General features: G+C 42.2%; 1 protein-coding gene across 3 annotated transcripts; it reads left to right on the forward strand.

The window, feature by feature from the left end:
* The first annotated feature begins 1,958 nt into the window (after nucleotides 1-1,958).
* Nucleotides 1,959-10,045, forward strand: LOC139556255 (interleukin-10 receptor subunit alpha-like). 3 transcript variants are annotated; one of them, XM_071369967.1, is made up of 7 exons: nucleotides 1,959-2,067; nucleotides 4,111-4,243; nucleotides 4,688-4,893; nucleotides 5,008-5,183; nucleotides 5,406-5,550; nucleotides 5,886-6,025; nucleotides 6,112-10,045. In XM_071369967.1, the coding sequence occupies exons 3-7, from the start codon at nucleotides 4,701-4,703 to the stop codon at nucleotides 7,120-7,122; spliced, it is 1,665 nt and encodes a 554-aa protein (XP_071226068.1). In that variant the 5' UTR covers nucleotides 1,959-2,067; nucleotides 4,111-4,243; nucleotides 4,688-4,700; the 3' UTR covers nucleotides 7,123-10,045. The 3 variants fall into 3 exon arrangements, with proteins under 3 accessions (XP_071226068.1, XP_071226067.1, XP_071226066.1); XM_071369966.1 differs by lacking the exon at nucleotides 1,959-2,067 and adding an exon at nucleotides 2,098-2,272 and having other exon boundaries at nucleotides 5,490-5,550; XM_071369965.1 differs by lacking the exon at nucleotides 1,959-2,067 and adding an exon at nucleotides 2,099-2,272.
* Nucleotides 10,046-26,412: the final 16,367 nt, after the last annotated feature.

Genomic DNA, 26,412 nt, shown 5'->3' on the forward strand with positions numbered 1-26,412 from the left:
TCCTCAGTCACGGTCCCAGAGCCTCAGGCCCTCCGGAAGGGGAGACAGAGAAAAGATGAATGTTAGTGAGAGCATGCACTGGAGGTAGAGAATAATCAATAGTGTTGCTGTGGACCCTGGATAATCTAACTAGCACACACCTGTTTGAACTCGCTGTGATACTGTAGGCCTACTTATGTTACTTTTCTGAGTCAATTCAGGTAGCATTCAATGTCCTGCGTTTATGTTAACCATGGCAGCCAGCATGGTAAATAAAGAGATGTGCAGGAAGATAATCAGCCTGTGTGTCTGTGGATCCTTTCCCTTTAATGCATTTTTCATGTCAGCCAGGCCCATCTTTTCAAAGAAACAACATTTATTTAAATCTCTAGTTATGTAAAATAAGGTGTCTATTGTTTCAGTCCTTGTTTAATTTTCACTTCTTGTTACCTGGTAAATAACCAACAACCATGGATCACCTCAAGGAGAATAAGGTGAGAAAACAGTTAATGTTAGCCAGGCCCATCTTGTCAAAGAAACACTGTTTATTTCAATCTCTAGTAAAATAGGTCGTTTTGTTCTGGTCACGAGATAATCCAGAAAATTGCTGTAAACGGCGCCACACTCAGGCAGAAAACGGAATCTTCTTTTCTCAGCCAGGCCAATTTTTTCAAAGAAAAATGATATCTCTATTTGAGCCCAATAAGTAGTTTTGTTGTGATCACATGAACATCCTAACAATTCAGGTAGGCTAAAGAGCGCCACCGTCAAGTTGTAAAATCTGAATGTTCTATCAAAGTGTGAACAATTAGTTTCCCTGCCTGATATGGCTGCTACTTAGAAATACATGACATTCACTGCTATAAATACATCTCTGTGTGAAAAGGTGTCCTCTGATCTGTTTTGTCATAAACTCAATGTATTCCCGAACACTGCTGGTAACCAGATGTTCCCAATAATTGAAGTAGCCTAGTAAACAATGCCCCCCTCTGGTATGTTCTATTGCAAACTGTCTAGGACTCGTTGTTGTTTACCTGTTTACTACTCAAATACACTCAAAGATATTTGACTTATTAGGTCAAAGAAGAAATTAACTGCAGTGCATTGGTCTCAAATAGCCTATATTATCATAACTAGGCTACACAGAACCACGGTGGACCCATACTTTCTATAGAACAAACTTCATGTCAGGATAGGCAACCGAAATAAATAATTAATGTATGTGTGTTATAGAGGAGGGAGTAAAATGTAGGCAAGCAATAAACATTTCAGAACAACTACTAGTCGAATAAGACATGGGAGAGATGACTTTTGGCAAAGAGATTTATTTGTAGACTAATACACTTGAAACAAATAGCCAAACCGAAAACTGCAGACATTACTAGTGCCTTCCCCACAATCAAAAGCCTTCGCCATAAAAAAAAAAAATGAAACGCAGCTTAATTTGATCATTGACAGCTACCTTGAAGGACACAAATAAAAAAAGCTTTCTGCTACTAAGATCAGTGAAATGGGGGTTCTGGCAGGGGGGAGATTTTCGGCACAACATCGGTACCGGTTTTAAAAACCGAAGGAAGTATGAAGGTAGTTTTGCTCCTACCCCCCAAAAAGGTGCTAAATATGTGTAAGATAAAAGAAAAAATACATATATTTACGGATTTTTTTTTAATGTCTCCTAGATTAAACCTTGTTTCTTATTTTTTAAATGTTATTTATTGTACTTTTCCATTTATGATTTTGTTATCCAATGCGTTTCTATGGGCTTTAGCAGTAAAGGCCAAAATCAATATTTTATCAATTCATTTAGTAATACTTTTGATACCCAAAGGTGTACTAAAATTCTAAATCAAATAGCTAAATGATCCATAGTATGACCATCTTTAAAAGAAATCCATGTCAGTTTAGCACCCCCTCCCCCAACGTTTTAGAATTAAAGCGTGTCCCAGTCCACCATGCTTAGCTCTGCCCACTGGGGCGTGGCTTACGGAGCGCTATCTCACCATACCCGGCCAAATTTGTTCCGACATTAACAGATGCGTGTTCACTAAATTCCTCCATGCTTACTGTAAATAACTCCGCCCATTTCACGTGAGTATTGACTACTAGGCTACCTGACCAAGGTAAAGTAAAGCAAATAGCAACATAAAAGACACTGAAGGAGATCCTCGAACTGAAAAATTTACTGTAGCCGATTGGTTGAAATGTCCATGAGCTTAATATTATATATTTGTTTTACCAATGCTACGGGAAAGAATGGTCAAATATCTCTTGATTATTTATCTATGGACGGCAGGTAGGCTTCGTTTTCATTGGCTGCGTCTCATAATCAGTAATTACAAGGAAAATGTTTACTATTGTGGTATGTAGTGCAGTTTACATCTTATCACATATTGAACTGGCAAGTTTAATTATATGTTAATCTCAATATTTTGCTAATACAAGGTATTATTTTCCGTCAAGCTATAGGAATAGTTCAGCTGTCATTGTTCAGCTGTTGTAGATCAATTTGTAAGAAACATGTTGAATATAATTTAAGATTCCCATTTTCCCATCAATAATAATAAAATAAAAAACTTTTACCCCCCACACCCAGACATTTATGGCATAATGCTGTGCCATAAGGATACTAAAATATTTTCAGAACATTCATTAAGTGAAATATAGTAGAAACAAATATTCATAAAAAAATACAAGTTGGACATAAACTAGTAATTTTCACTGCCTCTCAAACCTGATTCCGGGGTCTATTCTTCTTTGCTGTCACTGTCCTTAAGCTCACTGTCCTCACTATCAGAGGGTATGATCCTAACTGCTCAATTGCTTGTCAATGTCAGTGGATATGTTGGCAAAAACATTGACCAAGGCCATCTTTTAACATCATGTAACATGTCTTTCATTACCCTGAAAAGTACCCTAACTACACAACGTTGCCCTGGGGCAACAAAATAAAACTTTTTTGAATATATATAAAAACAAAATATGTTCAAAACCAATCAAATATGCTTCTTTAGAAATTCCTACACAAGTACATGTCTCTATTCACACAATGCTTTCACTTCACTCTGCTTCCTGCCCCAAATGATACATCATACCAACTTCTGCACCTCATTTGATTGTTTACAGACATTTCATCAAATATGCATAAAAAAACATGTTTTGTTGTCACATACACCGCCCGAGTAGGTGCAGTGAAATGTGTTGTTTTACGGGGTCAGCCATAGTAGTACAGCGCCCATGGTGCAAATTAGGGTTAAGTGCCTTGCTCAAGGGAACATCGACAGATTTTTCACCTTGTCGGCTCAGGTATTTAAACCAGTGACTTTTCAGTTACTGGCCCAGTACTCTAACTGCTAGGCTACCTGTCGCCCTATGGGGGGGGTGAGGGGCAAAAAGGTGTTCTGTTGCCTTAGGGCAACGATGTGCAGTAGATGGATAAAAATGCATTTTAAGCATGCTTAACCAATGTAATCATTTTGTGTCATTTTAAAACTCGCCCAAACACACCTTCAGCTGTAGCCAACTGCAACACGTATGTGGGTGGCATTTACTTTGGTTTACTTTTGTTTTCACTCCCTCTACTGTATTTTCCACCAACCTTATATAGTATGTGCTATATCGAAAAAATATATAGTTACAGAGTTGAGTAGTGACATATGTAAGACTTAATGCTATGTTGAGGCATTGATCACAACAAAAAGTATGTTGGCAAAGCTTACAGTAAAACAAACAAGCATTTATGATGCAATGAATAGGGTTAATATGGTTAATATAATCATGAGAGGTCCTTGAAAGACCTGTTTAACTGAGCACGTGGTATTCTGAAACACACAGGAAACAAATGTGGTCTCGTGCAGTCGGGAAAATAAGCGTTTCTTTGTGAGGGCTTATGAAATATCTTATCTCTCAACCTTAATCACATCAACATCCTGTTGTTGTTCTATACAATGTTTCTCTTCAACTAGAACTTTAAGATATTCTATATTATGTTAAGGAAAAGGGATGTAATTTCATTCTCTTAATAATCTTATTTAATTTTAGAATTGTTTACAGGGAGTGATGCTCTCTCAAGTTGACAATTCGTAATGCCCTTGGCAGTTGATCACCTACTTTCTGCTGTTTCTCCTTTCCTAGTTGTCTCACATGGGTCCAGTGTAGGACGTCCTGAAGGAGTTCATTTTAACTCTGTGAACCTGAGGAACATTGCAAAGTGGCATCCTGGGAAAGACACACCAAATGACACACATTACACAGTGGAGTATGCAATGTAAGGACACTTTTATACATTTCCATAATCTTGGTACCCAGAACCAAATCAGCTCCTCAATTTTGTCACGAGAGACTATTTCCATTAACTAGTTAAGCAATAAGGGCCGAGGGGGTGTGGTATATAGCCAATATACCACGGCTAAGGGCTGTTCTTATGTATGACACAACGCGGAGTGCCTGTATACAACCCTTAGCTGTGGTATATTGGCAATAAACAACAAACACGGAGGTGCCTTATTGCTATTATAAACTGGTTACCAATGTAATTAGAGCAGTACAAATAAATGTTTTGCCATACAAGTGGTATACGGTCTGATATGCCACAGCTTTCAGACAATCAGCATTCAGGGCTCAAACCACCCAGTTTATAATTGTAAATAAATACCCATGATCCATGGATTTAAGGACACATCTCATGATGTGTTTATTTGTCGTCTCCTAGTTATGGTGACAGAATGGATAGTGGGGTGACACAGGTGCGCTGGAGGGTGAAGAAGCAATGCAGAGACATCCCTCAGACCTGGTGTGATCTATCCAATGAGACCACTGACCTGGATGAAGGCTACTTTGCCAGAGTCAAGGCTGTGGGCACAAACCTATCCTCCAAATGGGCATTCACAGAAAAGAGGTTTGACCCCAAAGCTGACAGTAAGTTGAGATCCTCTTCAAATATAATTTTCCTTATCTATGAATTAGGAGCGATAGCGAACCACTTCAAAATAAAATCAGAGAAGGATATGAAATGTTCATCATCCCCAACAGCAACCTTTGGACCTCCACTTGTAAAACTTGTGATGAAGGAGAATAGTGTTACTGTCAAGCTGAAGGGTCCAATGAGATGGAAGACTGGAAACATGACAAAAGAGTACTCCTTGTTGAAAATATACCCTCAGATGACATACAACCTCTCTGTGTACGACAACAGAAGCAGCAAAACGGTTGGTGTTATGTTGGTTACTGTAACACTGTGTAAATAATTAAATTACATAATATGTAGGACTCCCTATAGGGACTTTAATCAGTGCAAATTGCTGCATTGATATATTATAATAGACAATTCTATATTTTTATATCATCGTAATTATTTGATAATGCAGATTATTATGAGTGTTAGTTCTATTTTGTGTATTTTAACTTTCTGTATTCATTTTGTCTTTTAGCATCACTTCACTGTGGAAAACAGATCCTTTGAATATGGGTTGCTTACCTATGAAACCCAGTATTGTTTCTCTGCTAATTCCCAGGTCCTATCACTTCCTATACCTTGGCATGCATCTGAATGGCAGTGCCTAACAACCCCAAAGGGTAAAATAAGACTTGAGTTAATCCAATGACCTAGTGTGCAGTGTTTTTGAAAGGTTTTATTACATGCATGGATGTCTGTCAGGATAAACCTGCCCAACAGGTTTTGGTAAATCGCAAAAGCATTCCAAGAATTGTTCTCTCTACCGGTAAATGTGACAGGAGACTTTAGGTGTTTTTCCAGAGTGTATTTTCTCTTCCTGGTAGAGAAGGAGTTATGTTGAATTTGAAGGTGTGTGTGTTCTCAGCTGTAACCTATAGACTTTTCTCTTCCTATGATGGCTGTACACTGTATAGATCTCTTGTTTGATCTCTACCCTACCACTCTGTCTTTACAGATCCTTTCTACGACCAGCTGCTACTGATGCTGATGGGAGCCGTTGTACCATCAGTTATCTGCCTTTTCATGCTGATCCTGGCCGGATGCCTTGTCTACCACTCTGTTTGTGGTAATAAACAGAAAAGTCCCCCTTTCCTGGTAAGAATAATATGTGACTAATAGAAGCCTTCAACAATGGCTACGAAGTGCAATTTACTAAGATGTCACCCTTTTTGCTCTTTCAGAAAATATTGGACATTCAGAACCCACCGCAGACTTTCTGTCCTGAGCATACTGTGACAGTGAATGTGGTACTGGTCAACATTGCCAAGCCCATGGAGTCGATGGCCATAAAGCCTAACAACATCCCTGCCCTGATCCACCAAACAGAGCCGGAGCTCGTACTACCCTCCTCTGCCCAGCAAGCCCCTGGCATAGAGCCTCCAAAGGAGGGATCATGCGAAGATGAGTTCGGTGAGGCCCAACCAGAGCCTCTAGACTACGGCTTTGTTGGAGCGGCCCCAGAGATGCCGGAAGTAAGGGAAAGTGAGGCATCTGACAGTGAGAAAACCCTGCCCCTGCGTCTCAGCCAGGTCAACCCATACATAGCACAGAGATGTGCACCAGGTTCACAGGAGCCTGTGGAGAATGTTTGGACTGGGATCTGTTTAGACATGGACCCCAAGACAGGGCTCTTTAGAATGCCACTGCTGTCTGATATAAAGCTGGGGGTGGAGAGCACAAGTTACAAAGAGCCTGATCAGGTGGGTCCCTACGCACCACAGCACTTCTCTGTCAGAGAGACCACTGAGGTGGACCTGTGGGGAGACAAAGCTGAAGAGCCCCAAAGTTACCCCTCAGACTACGGCTTCGTGGGAGCAGCCCCAAAGCAGCAGATGGTGACAACAAAGTACCAGACGCGGTCTAACAGAAGGGATAATCAGCCCCTGCTGCTAGCCCAGGTCAACCTGTACAGAAGCCAGAGGCAAGCTCTGTTTCCACAGGAGTCTGAGGAAGAGGATGGATTAGGTGGTGGTAACTGTGTTGACTGGAGCCCTACAACAGGGATCCTCCAGATGCCTTTGCTCTCCAAGCCTATTCCAGAAGTGGAGGTAGCGAGAAAGGACAGGGAGTCAGAGCAGTTGGAGATCCTACCCAGTGTGTTAGTGAGGCAATCCTCAGAGGAGAGTGAGGGTGAGAGTGACCTGACTAAACTACAGAATGTCTGGAGTCTACAGATCAACATGGAGGACTAACCTGATAGACAGTTAACCTATTGGACACTTAACCTGATAGACAGTTAACCTATTGGACACTTAACCTGATAGACAGTTAACCTATTGGACACACATTATTACAGCAAAAACGTTTGTTTACCGTATGTGGAAGAATAATTCAGATTGCTGTATGTACCAATTGATTCAGTTGCCAAATCAAATGAAGGACATATTTTTAACTAATCCAAAATGCTTTGTAAATGCTTCAGCAATGTGATTGTAGCTAACTTATTTTTGAGGAGGTTTTGTTTACTTTGTACCTGTTCATCCATACTTTTCTACTAACTTATCACGATTGATGTATTGCCAGATAGCTTTTTTGTGTACAATTGAATACAAAGTTTATATGAAGGAACATGCAATGCCACTTTACCTCATGATGATTAACAAGCAGGAGGAGTGTGGCTATAAAGGTTTCTAACCACACACTAAACTTCAAAGCTTACTGTCAACCTGCAGAGAACAATATGTCCTTTCCCATTGACTATGAAGACAATGCAAATAAAGGATATATACAGTACCCGTCAAACTTTTGGACACACCTACTCATTCAAGGGTTTTTCTTTATTTTGACTATTTTCTACATTGTAGAAAAACAGTGAAGACATCAAAACTATGCAATAACACATAGGGAATCGTGTAGTAACCAAAAAATTGTTAATCAAGATATATTTTAGATTCTTCAAAGTAGCCACCCTTTGCCTTGATGACAGCTTTGCATTCTCTCAACCAGCTTCACCTGGAATGATTTTCCAACAGTCTTGAAGGAGTTCCCACATATGCTGAGCACTTGTTGGCTGCTTTTCCTTAACTCTGCGGTCCAACTCATCCCAAACCTTCTCAATTGGGTTGAGGTTGGGTGATTGTGGAGGCCAGGTCATCTGATGCAGCACTCCATCACTCTCCTTGGTCAAATATCCCTTACACAGCCAGGAGGTGTGTTTTGGGTCATTGTCCTGTTGAAAAACAAATGATAGTCCCACTAAGCACAAACCAGATGGGATGGCCTATTGCGGCAGAATGCTGTGGTAGCTATGCTGGTTAAGTGTGCCTTGAATTCTAAATAAATCACAGACAGTGTCACCAGAAAAGCACCATCACACCTCCTCCTCCATGCTTCACGGTGGGAATCACAAGTGCAGAGATCATTCGTTCACCGACTCTGCGTCTCCCAAAAACACGGTGGTTGGTACCAAAAATCAAGAATCAGAATAAAGGACAGATTTCCACCACTCTAATTTCCAATGCTCCTGTTTCTTGGCCCAAGCAGGGCTATACTTCTTATTGGTGCCCTTTAGTGGTGGTTTCTTTGCAGCAATTTGACCATGAAGACCTGATTCCCGCAGTCTCCACTGAACAGTTGATGTGGAGATGTGTCTGTTACTTGAACTCTGTGAAGCATTTATTTGCGCTGCAATCTGAGGCTGGTAACTCTAATGAACTTATCCTCTGCAGCAGAGGTAACTCTGGGTCTTCCTTTCCTGTGGCGGTCCTCTTGAGAGCCAATTTCATTATAGCGCTTGATGGTTTTTGCGACTGCACTTGAAGAAATGTTCAAAGTTCTTGACATTTTCCACAATGACTGACTGACATTCATGTCTTAAAGTAATGATGGAATGTCATTTCTCTTTGCTTATTTGAGCTGTTCTTGCCATAATATTGACTTGGTTTTTACCAAATAAGGCTGATTGGCTCAAACGCATTAAGAAGGAAATAAATTCCACAAATGTACTTTTAACAAGGCACACCTGTTAATTGAAATGTAAGTGACTACCTCATGAAACTGGTTGAGAGAATGCCAAGAGTGTGCAAAGCTGTCATCAAGGCAAAGGGAAAGGGAAAGGGAAAAGGGTGGCTATTTTGAAGCGTCTGAAATATAGAATATATTTTTATTTGTTTAACACTTTTTTGGTTACTACATCTGTTATTACATAGTTTTGATGTCTTCACTATTATTCTACAAGGTAGAAAATAGTAAAAATAAAGAAAAACCCTTGAATGAATAGGTGTGTCCAAACTTTTGACTGGTTTGTATATCTGTTATTTCCTTAAACACTTTACACGTTGATGTCGTTGGTGCCTTGTATTATACTTAGCACATTGAGGCAATATTGACTTTACAATGTTACCTGACTTTTAAAAGCACCAACGACCAAAAGCATGTTTATTCACTTTTTTCTAGTTAATATTTTGGTGGGTATGCGCGAGTGTGACTGTGTGTGCATGCGTGCGTGTGTGAACTGGTTAACTGTTAACAGTTGACTTTCACATGGACTGTGGATATTTATTCTCATGATCACCTCTTTGAAGAAGTCTACCATTTAGAACATGAACTGAGGGACCTTTTGTTTTTGTTTGTTCCAAAAAGCCACATTTAAAAGGAAGTGGGTCATTTATGTCACGAAAAGGCATCCACAAAGGTAAAAAAAATATCTGCCTGTGTTTGATATTTAACATCATTCCTTAAAGACAGATTTGTCTTTATACTGCAGAATGTGAGCTTTATTGTAGTCTCTTTAAAGGACAGAACCAGTCGGTTCCAGATAAATGATTGTACACTCTGATAGCTCCTGCTTCCATCTGCAGGCTTGTTAGTGGTTAATTATAAAATGATCATATAACAACATATAATATTACATTGTGTAGGGCATCACCCACACTACTAGTCATGATTCAATGCTGAAAACGACCGTCCATGTGTCGTAAAACTGTTTGGTAATAATAGTCCATGCTCTGACCAATACCTGAGGAGGTGACAAAGCTCCCTATGGAATCTCCATGTATTCTAATCTTCACTGAGTAGGGAGGGCGTGAGGAAATAGACTTAAGAATACATTGTGGTTATGAAATATCTTGTCATCTGTTCTGAAGAATAAAAGGTGCAGTTACTGTAGATTTGGAACATGGTGTGAATCAACTGTGTGCTTTTATCTGTGTGTTCAAACAAGGGTTTACAACCATTATATGAGAAGGCCAGTGACTCAAGAGCATAGTTTTACATCATACAGCACTGAGTGTGCACAAAAGCAATGCAATTGTTGTTCTTAATTAAGAAATCAACAATGTTGTAGGCCTACAATATATTGTACAATACACCAGGGGAGGCTGCTGAGGGGAGGATGGCTCATAATAATGGCTGGAACGGAGTAATGGAATGGCATCAAACACATGAAAACTATGTGTTTGATGTATTTGATACCATTCCACTGATTCCGCTCCAGCCATTACCACGAGCCCGTCCTCCCCAATTAAGGTGCCACGAACCTCCTGTGTTGTACACAGTATCAAAAAACATAGAACAGACTGCCAGAAGCATAATGTTGGTTCATTGTGAGGCATAACACAAGCGAGCTATTCTCTTTTGTGATGAAAGCTTTTGAAAAGAGGAACTGAAGAAAAGGAAATGCACCAATCAGGATTCAGAAAAGAGGAGCTAAGTGGATGTTAGTATTTTATTCTCATGATTCAGACATTCTTGAAAATTGAACAGATTAAATATGAAATATCTCTCAAGACTTTTTAAATTTATTTGTATTTTTATTTCACCTTTATTTAACCAGGTAGGTTAGTTGAGAACAAGTTCTCATTTACAACTGGCGACCTGGCCAAGATAAAGCACAGCAGTTCAAGACTTCAAGACTGAGTTTTTTTTAATAAAAAAAAATACATGCAGGCCTACTGTACACATCAGTGCCCCCAATCTGTTGCTCACAAGTGAAACCAGAACTTCATATCTTATATCATAAAAACAGAATAATAGGTACACTAGATGGGGCCCTTTTCCTATAACAGCACATCTGCAGTCTATCTGTCTGTACTGACTGTGAATTGGAAGATATGGATTTGGAAGGTGCACTTCTGAGAGACAGTTTCCTGCTCTGTACAGAAGTGTAATTTCTGTACAAACGTGATAGCTCAAGGCAAGCTTATCTCACTTCTCTTTGAGCATTCCTTTTACTTAGGCAAAAAACATAATTCATATGCTTCTTAAAGAAAAACCTAGGAAGTTACAATTTAGCTGATTTAGCAAAGCTTTGCTGTATTTAAAACTCGTAAGCCTGGCAAATGTGGATATGCAGCACTACAGCTCAAACCTGTAGGCTGTGTGTCCATGTGGGTCACGCACTGCAAACACCATCAAAGTAAAGTCCTCACACTCTCTGTCGCACTCTCCCTCACTCACTGAGTTCTCTCCCTCCTCTCACAGCCAGCCTCACTCTTTTGAGGAAGACGAAGGAGTGCTTGCCTGTTTAAGTCATATTGCTTATTTTGCACAAATGAGGGGTGAGTGGGGTGATATTGAACACAGTGCTGAGACCAGACATATATTCTGCTCAATTACCTTGCGCAGCTGAGGAGACAACTGCGGTAATGACCAGGAAAGCCTTCAGCTAATCTTCCCACTCCAAGCTTCAAAGTCTGTCATCCTCCCAGCCAGAGCCATGGGGTAATATACAGGTCTGAGCTGGATCTATCACACGACCGCTCCAAAACCCTTTCATTATCGGGAAGTAGGTTTTATGGTTGGTGAATGATCATATCAGAAATTCATGATTGTGCTCCTCTGTAAAGGAAATCCATATTTGCAGCAGAACTGGGTAATAGACAGCTATGGACAAAGCAAAGTTTAATGCTGATGGATGACCTGTAGGCCAGAAGACGAGAACTTGGGATTATTAAAAACAAAAATACTATGTTTTAAGTGAGAATAGGCCTTGGTCTGAAGCAGAAAAATAAAGGAAATTCACAAACACCACAATGCCTATTCCACCCATGCTGTACCAAGTTTTTCCAGCACAGAACTTTGACCTACTACTGTAGCTATGTTGGTATTGTACTTCAAACTATGTGGAGGCAGGTTGCTTAGGATTCAAACCTTCTCAAACAGCCTAGTTCATACTCTTAGAGGAGGTGCTTCCAAAATGTTGTAATTTGTACTGCATACAAGGTAAATTATTGAATTCTTTACACACCACAGTAAGATATTATCACATTACGTTACCTTTTCATGATTTTTTGTTGTTGTTGTTAAATGAAGCAAGATTTGATTTTGTACTTAAAAAACCATCAGGCTTCATTGAGCTGTTTTTTCTTGTTATGATGTGCTGCATGCATGTATTTCCTTAAACCTTTATTTTAGCAATAAAATCAAATTTTATTTGTCACATGCGGTGAATACAACAGTGTTACCTTGAAATGCTTACTTACGAGCCCTTAACCAACAATGCAGTTCAATAGATAGACTCAAGAAAATATTTACTAAATAAACTGAAGTAAAACATTTAATAAAAAGTAACACAATAAAATAACAATAACGAGGCTATATACAGGGGGTACCGGTACTGAGTCAATGTGCGGGGGTACAGGTTAGTTGAGGTAATTTGTACATGTAAGTAGGGGTAAAGTTAATAAACAGCGAGTAGCAGCAGTGTAAAAACAAAGAGGGGGGGGGAGTCAATGTAAATAGTCTGGGTGCCCATTTGATTAATTGTTCAGCATTCTTATGACTTGGGAGTAGAAGCTGTTAAGGAGCCGTTTGGACCTACACTTGGCACTCCGGTACCGATTGCTGTGCGGTAGCAGAGAGAACAGTCTATGTCTTGGGTGAGGCTTTGACAATTTTTTGGGCCTTCCTCTGACACAGGTTAGTATATAGGTCCTGGATGGCAGGAAGATTGGCCCCAGTGATGTACTTGTCCGTACGCACTGCCCTTTGTAGCGCCTTACAGTCGGATGCCGAGCAGTTGCCATACCAGGCGGTGGTGCAACCAACCAGCTGCACCATGGATGCTCTTGATGGTGCAGCTGTAGAACTTTTTGAGGATCTGGGGGCCCATGCCAAATATTTTCAGTCTCCTGAGGGCGGGAAAGGTGTTGTCGTGCCCTCTTCATGACTGTCTTGGTGTGTTTGGACCATGATAGTTTGTTGGTGATGTGGACAGCAAGGAACTTAAAACTCTCGACCCGCTCCACTACAGCCCCGTCGATGTGAATGGGGGTGTGTTCGGCCCTCGTTTTCCTGTAGTCCACGATCAGTTCCTTTTTATTTCTCACGTTGAGGGAGAGGTTATTGTCCTGGCACCACACTGCCAGGTCTCTGACCTCTTCCCTATAGACTGTCTCATAGTTGTCGGTGATCAGGCCTACCACTGTTTGTCGTCAGCAAACTTAATGATGGTTCTGGAGTCGTGGTTGGCCACGCAGTCGTGGGTGAACAGGGAGTACTTGAGGGGACTAAGCATGCTCCCCTGAGGGGACCCCATCCCAAGTAATGTCCCCCGGCCAAATAGTGTCCTCCTCTACGTCACAATGGGATTCGATAAACTATTAGCATCCGTTGCTATATCAACGCTGTGATGACCTAATGATTCGAATTTTGGAGATCATTACGGCCTAAATTATGTTCATTTCATCATCGCTATGCAAACAAGACTGATTTCTGCAACAATTTCGCTGTTTAAAAGTTTTGTTTAGCTAATAAAATGAAAACATTATTAGCTTGTTAACATTACAACATTTAAACATTTAAACACATTTAAAAAAATTTAACCAAGCAAGTTAGTTAAGAACAAATTCTAATTTAAAATCACAGCCTACTGGGGAACAGTGGGTTAACTGCCTTGTTCAGGGGTAGAATGACAGATTTTACCTTGTCAGCTCAGGGATTTGAACAAGCAACCTTTTGGTTACTGCCCAATGTGCTAACCACTAGGCTACCTGCTGTCTAAACATTGACGTTACTTACCCTACAGATGACGAGGTCAGCTAATTTCCACTCCATTCATACGCAAATCCATTTGATTCATACACTGGTTTGTCTGGCTGTCATGTTTTTATTTTAACCTGCCCTTCCCTTATCTACACTGAAATAATATCATTTCAGTAGTCCTCTGTTATGATTAATTTCTTTCTATCTCGCATAGCTCGTTAGTACACCCTTGTGGTTGAATATATAGTACACCCTTGTGGTTGAATATACATGTATCTAGTAGGTCCTAGGACACAACAATGAATAATGTGGAGCAAATAAATACAATCAAAGGATAACTTACAATAATGAACACCTTGTGAAACAGCTGTGAAAACCAACCTGGCAATATTTAAGATTTTAATACATAAACTTTGATCGTCATTCATTTATTTTCACCGCGCTCACATGGCAATCATAGACAAAAATTCTGAATTCTGGTATTTGGAATATAGAGGAGGTGGCTGCGAGTTTCTGCCTGTCACATGTTCTCAACAGGAAGCCAGTCTCAGAAGGGGAACTTGAAGAGGGAAACTGCAAAGTCCAGGCACTGCTGCTCTATTTGTTCTGAGTGTTTGCAGTGCTAGTGTTTTTAGTTAATCTGTGTATCTCACATATTATGTACCCGGTACGATAGAGCAATAAAACTTTCTTAGCGGATAATGGCAACATGACAACAACAGTAGCTGTAGATGATGTAATAAAATGTTGGAGAATGGTTGGTAATGGAGGACATCAGGTGGATCCACGTCTGGGTGTTGGGCATACGTCTGGGTGTTGGGCAGAACCCCTAGGTCCTGGAGAACAGGAGCAGAGTTAAAAGGAACAGGGTAAGGGGCAGAGACGTAAACAAGCCAATTTTATGGATTAGTGCAATGTTATAAATGGGAGATAAGTACTTTTCAACACTTTTGGAAGGTATAGCCTACCTCAAGCTGGTCCCCCTCCGTCTCAGAGCACAGAGAATCAGACTGATCCGAACTCACTGGTTCTGGTGGACGTGATATCTCCTGGGGGGCAAGTGTTGAAGATGTCCACCATCGTCTCGGAGGTGGCCTCGCTAGTCTCGTCCTTGATGGTGCCAAGCACCCTTTTTAAATGGGTTACAGAAGGGAATTTAGAGTTAAGCACGTACTCTTCCCTTACTGACCTTAATCGGTTTTGCCTCCACCCACTTGGTAAAGTGATCGGTCGCCGGCAGACACCAGCTGTTGCCCTTCCTGGATTTAGTGAATGGTCCGATGAGGTCCACTCCTATCATTTAAAGTGTTAGAGAAGATTACTTTATTCTTACCTGTATCTGTGTCATACAGTCTGCAGATTTTCATATTTGTAAGGATACTGACACACACACACGTTCTATAATATTGAACTCTGCTGTGGTCAAATAAAGAAACCATTACAAAACAATTTATCAGGGCAAAATTTGAATTGAGACACTTACCCATCATGTGCCATGGTGAAACAACTTTGATGGGCTTCAACTCCGACGCCACAGTCTTCGACCCTCTCAAACTTCTGTCAGGCTAGACAAGGTACTGACCTTTAAGGCAAAAAGTGAGAAATTGAAATATTGTGTGCTCTCTGATATGACATTAATTGAAATCATAAAATTTCAGATATAATAGAATGTGATTGATAAACAAAAGGTTATTTCACTTGCCCAGCTGTCCACCTCCTTGACAATTCCCTGTCAGAAGAAGCGCAGGTTGATTTTGACAATCTTGCGCCTCACTCCAAATGGCCAGCATGCATCTCGGTCAGCACGGCCTCCTTCTCCTCATTAGTAAAAATCACTCTGCTGTGTGGCTGGCCATCCTTCCCCCGTAGGTAGATATTATTGCCTAACAAGTTGGAAGAGAAGAGTTGTTGAAATACTCAAGTCTAAGTACACTTGCACTGCTTACTTTCTCTCTCTGTTTCTCTCTCCATCTCTCTCTCTGTCTGTCTTCCACTCTCTTCCCACCTCTCTCTCTTTCATCCTTTCTTTCTCACTTTCTCCCGGGCAGTAGTCATTTAGGCAGGTTACCTTCACTTTCTTGGGTACAGGGATTATGGTGGTCTGCTTGAAACATGTAGGTATTACAGACTCGGTCAGGGACAGGTTGAAAATGTCAGTGAAGACACTTGCCAGTTGGTCTGCGCATGCTCTAAGTACACGTCCTGGTAATCCGTCTGGCCCAGCAGCCTTGTGAATGTTGACCTGTTTAAAGGTCTTGCTCACATCGGCTACGGAGAGTGTGATCACACAGTCGCCTGGAACAGCTGGTGCTCTCATGCATGCTTCAGTGTTGCTTGCCTCGAAAGAGAGCATAAAAGGCATTTAGCTCGTCTGGTAGGCTTGTGTCACTGGGCAGCTCGCGGCTGTGTTTTCCTTTGTAGTCCGTAATAGTTTGCAAGCCCTGCCACATCCGACGAGCATCAGAGCCGGTGTAGTGGGATTCAATCTTAGTCCTGTATTGCCGCTTCGCCTGTTTGATGGTTCGTCTGAGAGCATAGCGGGATTTCTTATAAGCATCCGGATTAGAGTCCTGCTCCTTGAAAGCGGCAGCTCTAGCATTTAGCTCGGTGCAGATGTTGCCTGTAATCCATGGCTTCTGGTTGGGATATGTACGTACAGTCACTATGGGGACGACGTCGTGGATGCATTTATTGATGAAGCTGGTGACTGAGGTGGTATACTCCTCAAAGCCATTGGATGAATCCAGGAACGTATTCCAGTCTGTGCTAGCAAAACAGTCCTGTAGCGTAGCATCTGCATCATCTGACTACTTCCGTATTGAGTGAGTCACTGGTACTTCCGGCTTTAGTTTTTGCTTGTAGGCAGGAATCAGGAGCATAGAATTATGGTCAGATTTGCTAAATATAGGGCAAGTTTTGTATTTGTCTCTGTGTGGGTGTCACGTTCCTGACCTGTTTTCTCTTGTTTTGTATGTGTTTAGTTGGTCAGGGTGTGAGTTGGGATGGGCAGTCTGTGTTGTTTGTTCTATGTGGGAGTGTGATTGTTTATTAGCCTTATATGGTTCTCAATCAGGGACAGGTGTTATTCATTTCCTCTGATTGAGAATCATATATAGGTAGGCTGTTTTACACTGTTAGTTTGTGGGTGATTGTCTTCCGTGTCTGTATGTTATTCGTACCACACGGGACTGTTTCGGTTTGTTTGTAGTCTATTCCTGTTCGTGCGGTCTTCGTGTCTATGTAAGTTTCCAGTTCAGGTCTGTCTACTTCGTTTTGTTATTTTGTATCATTCAAGTGTAGTTCGTGTCAGTGTTCGTCTTGTTAAATAAATTCATTATGTCAAACTACCTCGATGCGTATTGGTCCGACCCCTGCTTCTCCTCTTCAGAAGAAGAGGAGGAAAGCAACCGTTACAGAATCACCCACCAACAAAGGATCAAGCAACGAGGGAAAAAGCAGCAACTACAAACGCAGGATTACAGGAATAAGGAGGATTTCTGGACATGGGAGGAAATACTGGATGGAAAGGGACCCTGGGCGCAAACTGGAGAATATCGCCGCTCTCGTGAGTGGAAGGAGGCAGCCACAGCCCAGGAGCGGTGGTATGAGGAGGCAGCACGTAAGCGAGGCTGGAAGTCTGTGAGTCAAGCCCAAAAATTTATTGGGGGGGGCTAAAAGGGAATGTGGCGAAGTCAGGTAGGAGACCTGCGCCAACTCCCTGTACTTACCGTGGAGAGCGAGAGTACGGGCAGACACCGTGTTACGCAGTAGAGCGCACGGTGTCTCCTGTACGTGTGCATAGCCCGGTGCGGTACATACCAGCTCCTCGTATCTGCCGGGCTAGATTGAGCATTGAGCCAAATGCTATGAAGCCGGCTCTACATATATGGCCTCCAGTACGTCTCCTTGGGCCGGCTTACATGGCACCAGCCTTGCGTATGGTGTCCCCGGTTCGCCTACATAGCCCGGTGCGGGTTATTCCACTTCCCCGCACTGGTCAGGCGACGGGGAGCATACAACCAGGTAAGGTTGGGCAGGCTCGGTGCTCAAGGGAGCCAGTACGCCAGCACGGTCCAGTATTTCCGGCGCCACCTCCCCGCCCCAGCCCAGTACCACCAGTGCAGGCACCACGCACCAGGCTGCCCGTCTGTCAAGCGCCGCCTGCGCTGCCCGTCTGTCCCGAGCCTTCAAAGCCGCCCGTCTGTACTGAGCCTTCAAAGCCGCACATCTGTACTGAGCCTTCAAAGCCGCCCGTCTGTCCCGAGCCTTCAAAGCCGCCCGTCTGTCCCGAGCCGCTAGAGCCGCCCGTCTGTCCCGAGCCGCTAGAGCCGTCCGCCAGACAGGAGCCGCTAGAGCCGTCCGCCAGACAGGAGCCGCTAGAGCCGTCCGCCAGACAGGAGCCGCTAGAGCCGTCCGCCAGACAGGAGCCGCTAGAGCCGTCCGCCAGACAGGAGCCGCTAGAGCCGTCCGCCAGACAGGAGCCGCTAGAGCCGTCCGCCAGCCATGAGCGTCCAGAGCCGTCAGCCAGCCATGAGCGTCCAGAGCCGTCAGCCAGCCATGAGCGTCCAGAGCCGTCAGCCAGCCATGAGCGTCCAGAGCCGTCAGCCAGCCATGAGCGTCCAGAGCCGTCAGCCAGCCATGAGCGTCCAGAGCCGTCAGCCAGCCATGAGCGTCCAGAGCCGTCAGCCAACCATGAGCGTCCAGAGCCGTCAGCCAGCCATGAGCGTCCAGAGCCGTCAGCCAGCCATGAGCGTCCAGAGCCGTCAGCCAGCCATGAGCGTCCAGAGCCGTCAGCCAGCCATGAGCGTCCAGAGCCGTCAGCCAGCCATGAGCGTCCAGAGCCGTCAGCCAGCCATGAGCGTCCAGAGCCGTCAGCCAGCCATGAGCGTCCAGAGCCGTCAGCCAGCCATGAGCGTCCAGAGCTGCCGTCCCTCAGTCCGGAGCTGCCGTCCCTCAGTCCGGAGCTGCCGTCCCTCAGTCCGGAGCTGCCGTCCCTCAGTCCGGAGCTGCCGTCCCTCAGTCCGGAGCTGCCCCTTGTCCCGCTGATGCCCCTTGTCCCGCTGATGCCCCTTGTCCCGCTGATGCCCCTTATTTTAGGTGGGTGTATTTGGAGGGTGGTCATTGGGAGGAGGCTACAAAAGCGGGGATTGACTATGGTGGGGTGGGAACCACGCCCAGAGCCTGAGCCGCCACCGTGGATTGATGCCCACCCAGACCCTCCCCTAGACTTTTTGGTGGTGCGTCCGGAGATCGCACCTTGAGGGGGGGGGGTTATGTCACGTTCCTGACCTGTTTTCTCTTGTTTTGTATGTGTTTAGTTGGTCAGGGCGTGAGTTGGGATGGGCAGTCTGTGTTGTTTGTTCTATGTGGGAGTGTGATTGTTTATTAGCCTTATATGGTTCTCAATCAGGGACAGGTGTTATTCATTTCCTCTGATTGAGAATCATATATAGGTAGGCTGTTTTACACTGTTAGTTTGTGGGTGATTGTCTTCCGTGTCTGTATGTTATTCGTACCACACGGGACTGTTTCGGTTTGTTTGTAGTCTATTCCTGTTCATGCGGTCTTCGTGTCTATGTAAGTTTCCAGTTCAGGTCTGTCTACTTCGTTTTGTTATTTTGTATCATTCAAGTGTAGTTCGTGTCCGTGTTCGTCTTGTTAAATAAATTCATTATGTCAAACTACCTCGATGCGTATTGGTCCGACCCCTGCTTCTCCTCTTCAGAAGAAGAGGAGGAAAGCAACCGTTACAGTGGGGAGTTTTTTCCCTCTGGTTGTTCATGTGACATGCAGGTAGATATGAGGTAAAACGGATTTAAGTTTACCTGCATTAAATCCCCGGCCACTAGGAGCGCCACTTCTGGATGAGCATTTTTTTTGTTTGCTTATGGCCTTATACAGCTCATTGAGTGTCGTCTTAGTGCCAGTAACAGCATTGGTTTGTGGTGGTAAATAGACGGCTACGAAAAATACAGATTAAATCTCTCTTGGTAGATTGTGTGGTCTACAGTTTATCATGCGGTACTCTACCTCAGGCGAGCAATACCTCAAGACTTCCTTAATATTAGGCATCGCGCACAAGCTGTTAGTGACAAATAGACACACACCCCCACCCCTTGTCTTACCAGACATAGCTGTTCTGTCCTGCCGATGCACGGAAAACCCAGCCAAATGTATATTATCCGTGTCTTCGTTCAGCCACGACTCGGTGACATAAGATATTACAGTTTATAATGTCCAGTTAGTAGGTTATGCTCAAATGGAGATCATCCAGTTTATTTTCCAGTGATTGCACGTTGGCCGATAGAGGCAGGTTACCTACTCAACGATGAATTCTAAATAGGCACCTCGATCTCTGCCCCCTGTATTTCCGTCTTTTCTTCACACGAATGACTGGGATTTGGGACTGGTCTCGGAGAAGCAGTATATCCTTTGCGTCGGATTCATTTAAGTAAAAATCTTAATCTAGTTCGAGGTGAGTAATCGCTGTTCTGATATCCAGAAGCTCTTTTCGTTCATAAGAGACAGTAGCAGCAACATTATGTACAAAATAAGTTACAAACAATGAGAAAAGACACACAAAATAGTACAGTTGGTTAGGAGCCCGTAAAACGGCAGCCATGCCCTCTGGCGTCATTGTTTTGAAACATGTAATTGAAAATAAATAATCATAATAACATCCTTATTTGTCAGTAGGTGTCCAACATACCATAACAGGTGGTGGTGTGTTGGACACGGTAGCTCAGATAGATAGAGCCTGTCTACATTCCTGTCTACGTTCCTGATTTCTTAACTGTTAGCTTACCTTTGTAAATGCATTATTGACATAAGCTCAGAACCACTTGTGTTTCCTGTTTTATCAATTGCTGTGCCGATCAATAGGCAGTTCATTACCTCTGTCAAAATAATATGTCACTTAAAGTTATGCTCGTACTTGAATTTCTTTTGCAGTAAAGATGCAACAATAATACACATTTACAATAGGCCTATATCTAAAAATACATACAGATAAATGATATACCGGTATACATAATTTTAATAGCAGGACACTGTAAAGTACATTATTGTAACGCTCGTCTTCCTCCTCGTCTGAGGAGGAGCAAGGATCGGACCAATATGCAGCGTGGTTTGAATACATACTTATTTATTAAGTAAACGAAGACGGAAAAACACTTAAACAAACTACAAAACAATAAACAACGTGAACAGACGTGAACTTGAGAACATATAAAAATGAACGCACGAACAGGAAGGAACAAACGAACGAACGAAACGAAACAGTACTGTGTGGCGAACAAACACAGACACAGCAACAATCACCCAAAAACAAACAGTGAGAACAGCCTACCTTAATATGGTTCTCAATCAGAGGAAACGTAAAACACCTGCCCCTGATTGAGAACCATATCAGGCTAGTTGACAATGAACCCAACATAGAAACACATAACATAGAATGCCCACCCAGCTCACGTCCTGACCAACTAAACAATACAGAACAAAGGAAATAAGGTCAGGAACGTGACAATTATCCATCTGAAGAGTATGAATTAGGCTGTTTGAGAAGGTTTGAATCCTAAGCAACCTGCTTACACATAGTTTGAAGTACAATACCAACATAGCTAGTACAGTAGGTCGAAGTTGTTTGCTGGAAAACCTTGGTAGAGCATGGGTGGAATAGGCATTGTTGTGCTCATGTGAATTTCCTTTATTTTTCAGCTTCAGACCAATGTCTACTTCTCACTTAAAACATCATGTTTAGGGCTGTTCTTTACGCACGACGCAACACGAGTGCCTGGATACAGCCCTTAGCCGTGGTATATTGGCCATATGCCACAAACCCCCAGGGTACCTTATTGCTATTATTGTATAAACTGGTTACCAACGTAAATAGAGCAGTAAAAATACATTTATTTTTTTATACCCGTGGTATACGGTCTGATATACACCGGTTTTCAGCCAATTAGCATTCAGGGCTCAAACCACCCAGTTTATAATACAGCATAACATAGCAATAAAAGTTACGCAAAAGCGAACAATAATGACAAATCGTAGGAAAAATAATGTAGTTGTTAGTATTTATTTAACTTCTAGTTGGTCCCAATCCCGGATCCGGGAGCACCCTCATCAGTAAAAAAGCTGACTAGCATAGCCTAGCATAGCGCCACAAGTAAATACTAGCATCTAAATATCATGAAATCACAAGTCCAAGACACCAGATGAAAGATACACATCTTGTGAATCCAGCCATCATTTCTGATTTTTTAAATGTTTTACAGGGAAGACACAATGTGTATTTCTACTTGCTAACCACGATAGCAAAAGACACAACTTTTTTTTCTCCACCATTTTTTTACTGCATAGGTAGCTATCACAAATTCGACCAAATAAAGATATAAATAGTCACTAACCAAGAAACAACTTCATCAGATGACAGTCTGATAACATATTTATTGTATAGCATATGTTTTGTTCGGAAAATGTGCATATTTCTGGTATAAATCATAGTTTTACATTGCAGCCACCATCACAACTCTCACCAAAGGAACTAGAATAACTACAGAGAGCAACGTGAATTACCTAAATACTCATCATAAAACATTTATGAAAAATACACAGTGTACAGCAAATGAAAGACAAAGATCTTGTGAATCCAGCCAATATTTCAGATTTTTTAAGTGTTTTACAGCGAAAACACAATATAGCATTATATTAGCTTACTACAATAGCCAACCACACAACAACATTGATTCAAGCCAACAGTAGCGATAACGAATAAACCAGCAAAAGATATAAAAAATTTCACTAACCTTCTCAAACTTCTTCAGATGACAGTCCTATAACATCAAATTACACAATACATATATGGTTTGTTCGAAAATGTGCATATTTAGCGGCACAAATCGTGGTTATACAATATGAATAGTAGCCAAAATGCAAACAAAATGTCGGGAGAAATCTTGGGAGAGGCACCTAATCTAATCAATAACTAATCATAAACTTGACTAAAAAATACAGGTTGCACAGCAAATGAAAGATACATTAGTTCTTAATGCAACCGCTGTGTTAGATTTTTAAAATTAACGTTACTACGACATACAGCGTGCGTTAAAGCGAGACCGCACCGAAATTAATGGCGGAATAATAGTTTACCATTTTTCAACAGAACAACGAATTAACATCATAAATAGTTCTTACTATTTGATGAGCTTCCATCAGAATCTTGTGCAAGTTGTCCTTTGTCCATAATAATCGTTGCTCGGTTGTAGATTGTCGTCTTCAACTTTGGAATTAGCAGCAAACATTAGCCATGTGGCGAAGACGTGTCCAACTCACTATAACACAGCACAAATAAAATACCGAAAATCGCAATATACTGATATAAACTGATATAACTCGGTTTAAAATAACTACATTATGATGTTTTTAACACCTATATCGAGCCGGATATATCTAACGCCTATAACGAGAGCTTTTCAGAATGCAATCCTGAGGTCTGTCTTGCGTCATGACGAACGTTGAAAAGACTGCACACCCGGTTCCAAGAGCTTTTATACGGCCTCAGATCTACCTAGACACCCCATTCCAATTCTCACTACTTACTGACATCTAGGGGAAGGCGTATGCAGTGCATGTCGACCCATAGATTACATGCAAATTAATAAACTGACCCTGGAACAGAGTGCCCGATTTCAGATTTCTCACTTCCTGACAGGAAGTTTGCTGCAAAATGAGTTCTGTTTTACTCACAGATATAATTCAAACGGTTTTAGAAACTAGAGTGTTTTCTATCCAATAGTAATAATAATATGCATATTGTACGAGCAAGAATTGAGTACGAGGCAGTTTAATTTGGGAACAAATTTTTACAAAGTGAAAACAGCGCCCCCCTATTGAGAAAAGGTTGATTTTCCAGAGCGCAGCGAAAAACAAAGAACCCAATTTAAGACATTATGGAGTAAACTGACATTTTTCCCCTGATCTCTCTTAAGAGAATAGAGCAAGTTCCTGGAAAATACACAAATAATTGACATGTCCCCATGAACTATTTACATGAAAATGCACCTTAAAGTTGACCGAAGAAAGGCCGAGTACAACATGACCTGTAAACAAAGGTGAGTTATCACTGAGTATAAAATTCACAACCAAATCTACATTCATCAGATATAGTCACCTTTGTAAATACAATTCAGGGATGGCCACAATTGCTATTCACAAGCTACAGGTTTGCAGTGCATTTGGAAAGTATTCAGACTCCTTCCCTTTTTCAACATTTTGTTACGTTACAGCCTTATTCTAAAATTGACAAAATGTTTTCTTCCCTCATCAATCTACACACAATACCCCATAATGACAAAGCAAAAACGAACTGAAATATGACATTTACATAAGTATTCAGACCCTTTACTCAGTACTTATCTCCCTCACTAGCTTTAAGCACCAGCTGTCAGAGCAGCTCACAGATTACTGCACCTGTACATAGCCCATTTATAATTTAGCCCAAACAACTACCTCTTCCCCTACTGTATTTATTTATTTATTTATTTTGCTCCTTTGCACCCATATTATTTCTATTTCTACTTTGCACATTCTCCCACTGCAAATCTACCATTCCAGTGTTTTACTTGCTATATTGTATTTACTTCGCCACCATGGCCTTTTTTTGCCTTTACTTCCCTTCTCACCTCATTTGCTCACATTGCATATAGACTTATTTTTCTACTGTATTATTGACTGTATGTTTGTTTTATTCCATGTGTAACTCTGTGTTGTTGTATGTGTCGAACTGCTATGCTTTATCTTGGCCAGGTCGCAATTGTAAATGAGACCTTGTTCTCAACTTGCCTACCTGGTTAAATAAAGGTGAAATAAAAATAAAAATTAAAACTTTGTTGAAGCACCTTTGGCAGCAATTACAGCCTTACTTCTTCTTGGGCATGACTCTACAAGCTTGGTACACCTGTATTTGGGGAGTTTCTCCCATTCTTCTCTACAGATCCTCTCAAGCTCTGTCAGGTAGGATGGGGAGTGATGCTGCACAGCTATTTTCAGGTCTCTCCAGAGATGTTCGATCGGGTTCAAGTCCGGGCTCTGGCTGGGCCACTTGTCCCGATGCCACTCCTGCGTTGTCTTGGCTGTGTGCTTAGGCTCATTGTCCTTTTGGAAGGTATACCTTCGCCCCAGTCTGAGGTCCTGAGCGCTCTGGAGCAGGTTTTCATCAAGGATCTCTCTGTACTTTGCTCTGTTCATCTTTCCCTCGGTCCTGACTAGTCTGCCAGTCCCTGCCGCTGAAAAACATCCCCATAGCATGATGCTGCCACCACCATGCTTCATCGTAGGGATGGTGCCAGGTTTCCTCCAGATGTGACGCTTGGCATTCAGGCGAAAGAGTTCAATCTTGGTTTCATCAGACCAGAGAATCTTGTTTCTCATGGTCTGAGAGTCCTTTAGTTGCCTTTTGGTAAACTCCAAGCAGGCTTTCACATGCCTTTTACTGAGGAGTGGCTTCCTTCTGGCCACTCTACCGTAAAGGCCTGATAGGTGGAGTGCTGCAGAGATCGTTGTCCTTCTGGAAGGTTCTTCCATCTCCACAGAGGAACTCTGGAGCTCTGTCAGAGTGACCATCGGGTTCTTGGTCACCTCTCTGACCAGGGCCCTTCTCCCCCGATAGCTCAGTTTGGACAGAAGAGTCTTGGAGGTTCCAAACTTCTTCCACTTAAGAATGATGGATCCCACTGTGTTCTTGGGAACCTTCAATGCTGCAGACATTTTTTGCTACCCTTCCCCAGATCTGTGCCTCGACACAATCCTGTCTCGGAACTCTACGGACAATTCCTTCGACCTCATGGCTTGGTTTTTGCTCTGACACGCACTATCAACTGTGGGGCCTTATATAGACAGGTGTGTGCCTTTACAAATCATGTCCAATCAATTGAATTTACCACAGGTGGATTCCAAACAGGTTGTAGAAACATCTCAAGGAGCTCAATTTCTAGTCTCATAGGTCTGAATACTAATGTAAGTAAGGTATTTACATTTTGAGTTTTTTTATTAGCAAATATTTTTACCTGTTTTTGCTTTGTCATTATGGGGTATTGTGTGTAGATTGATGAGGAAATGTTTTTATTTGATCCATTTTAGAATAAGGCTGTAACGTAACAAAATGTGGAGAAAGTGAAGGGGTCTGAATACTTTCCACATTCACTGTATGCTGGCTTTTTTGTTCAACCTTAGTTCTACAACACCTGATTCTACTATTCATGGTCTTGATGAACAGCTGAGGTCTTGATGAACAGCTGAGTAGTAGAATCAGGTGTGGTAGCACCAGCGGAGATTTTAGCATGTAAATCTTGGTGGGACAAAGTAAAAAACATTGTTTTTGATGCATGCCAGCAAAGCTACTACACAATACAACACTAAACAATACATTACTTGTACTATAACAGTGACAAACAATGCCCACAAACTGTTAGGGCTTACATAAAGCTGTCCCAACAGCAGAGCTTTCTTTTCAGCACCATGGAGTGAATCCTTTCCACCGATACACCTGGTTATCAACGGAG

The sequence above is a fragment of the Salvelinus alpinus genome, chromosome 27 (assembly GCF_045679555.1).
Source record: "Salvelinus alpinus chromosome 27, SLU_Salpinus.1, whole genome shotgun sequence".
Lineage (NCBI taxonomy): Eukaryota > Metazoa > Chordata > Actinopteri > Salmoniformes > Salmonidae > Salvelinus > Salvelinus alpinus.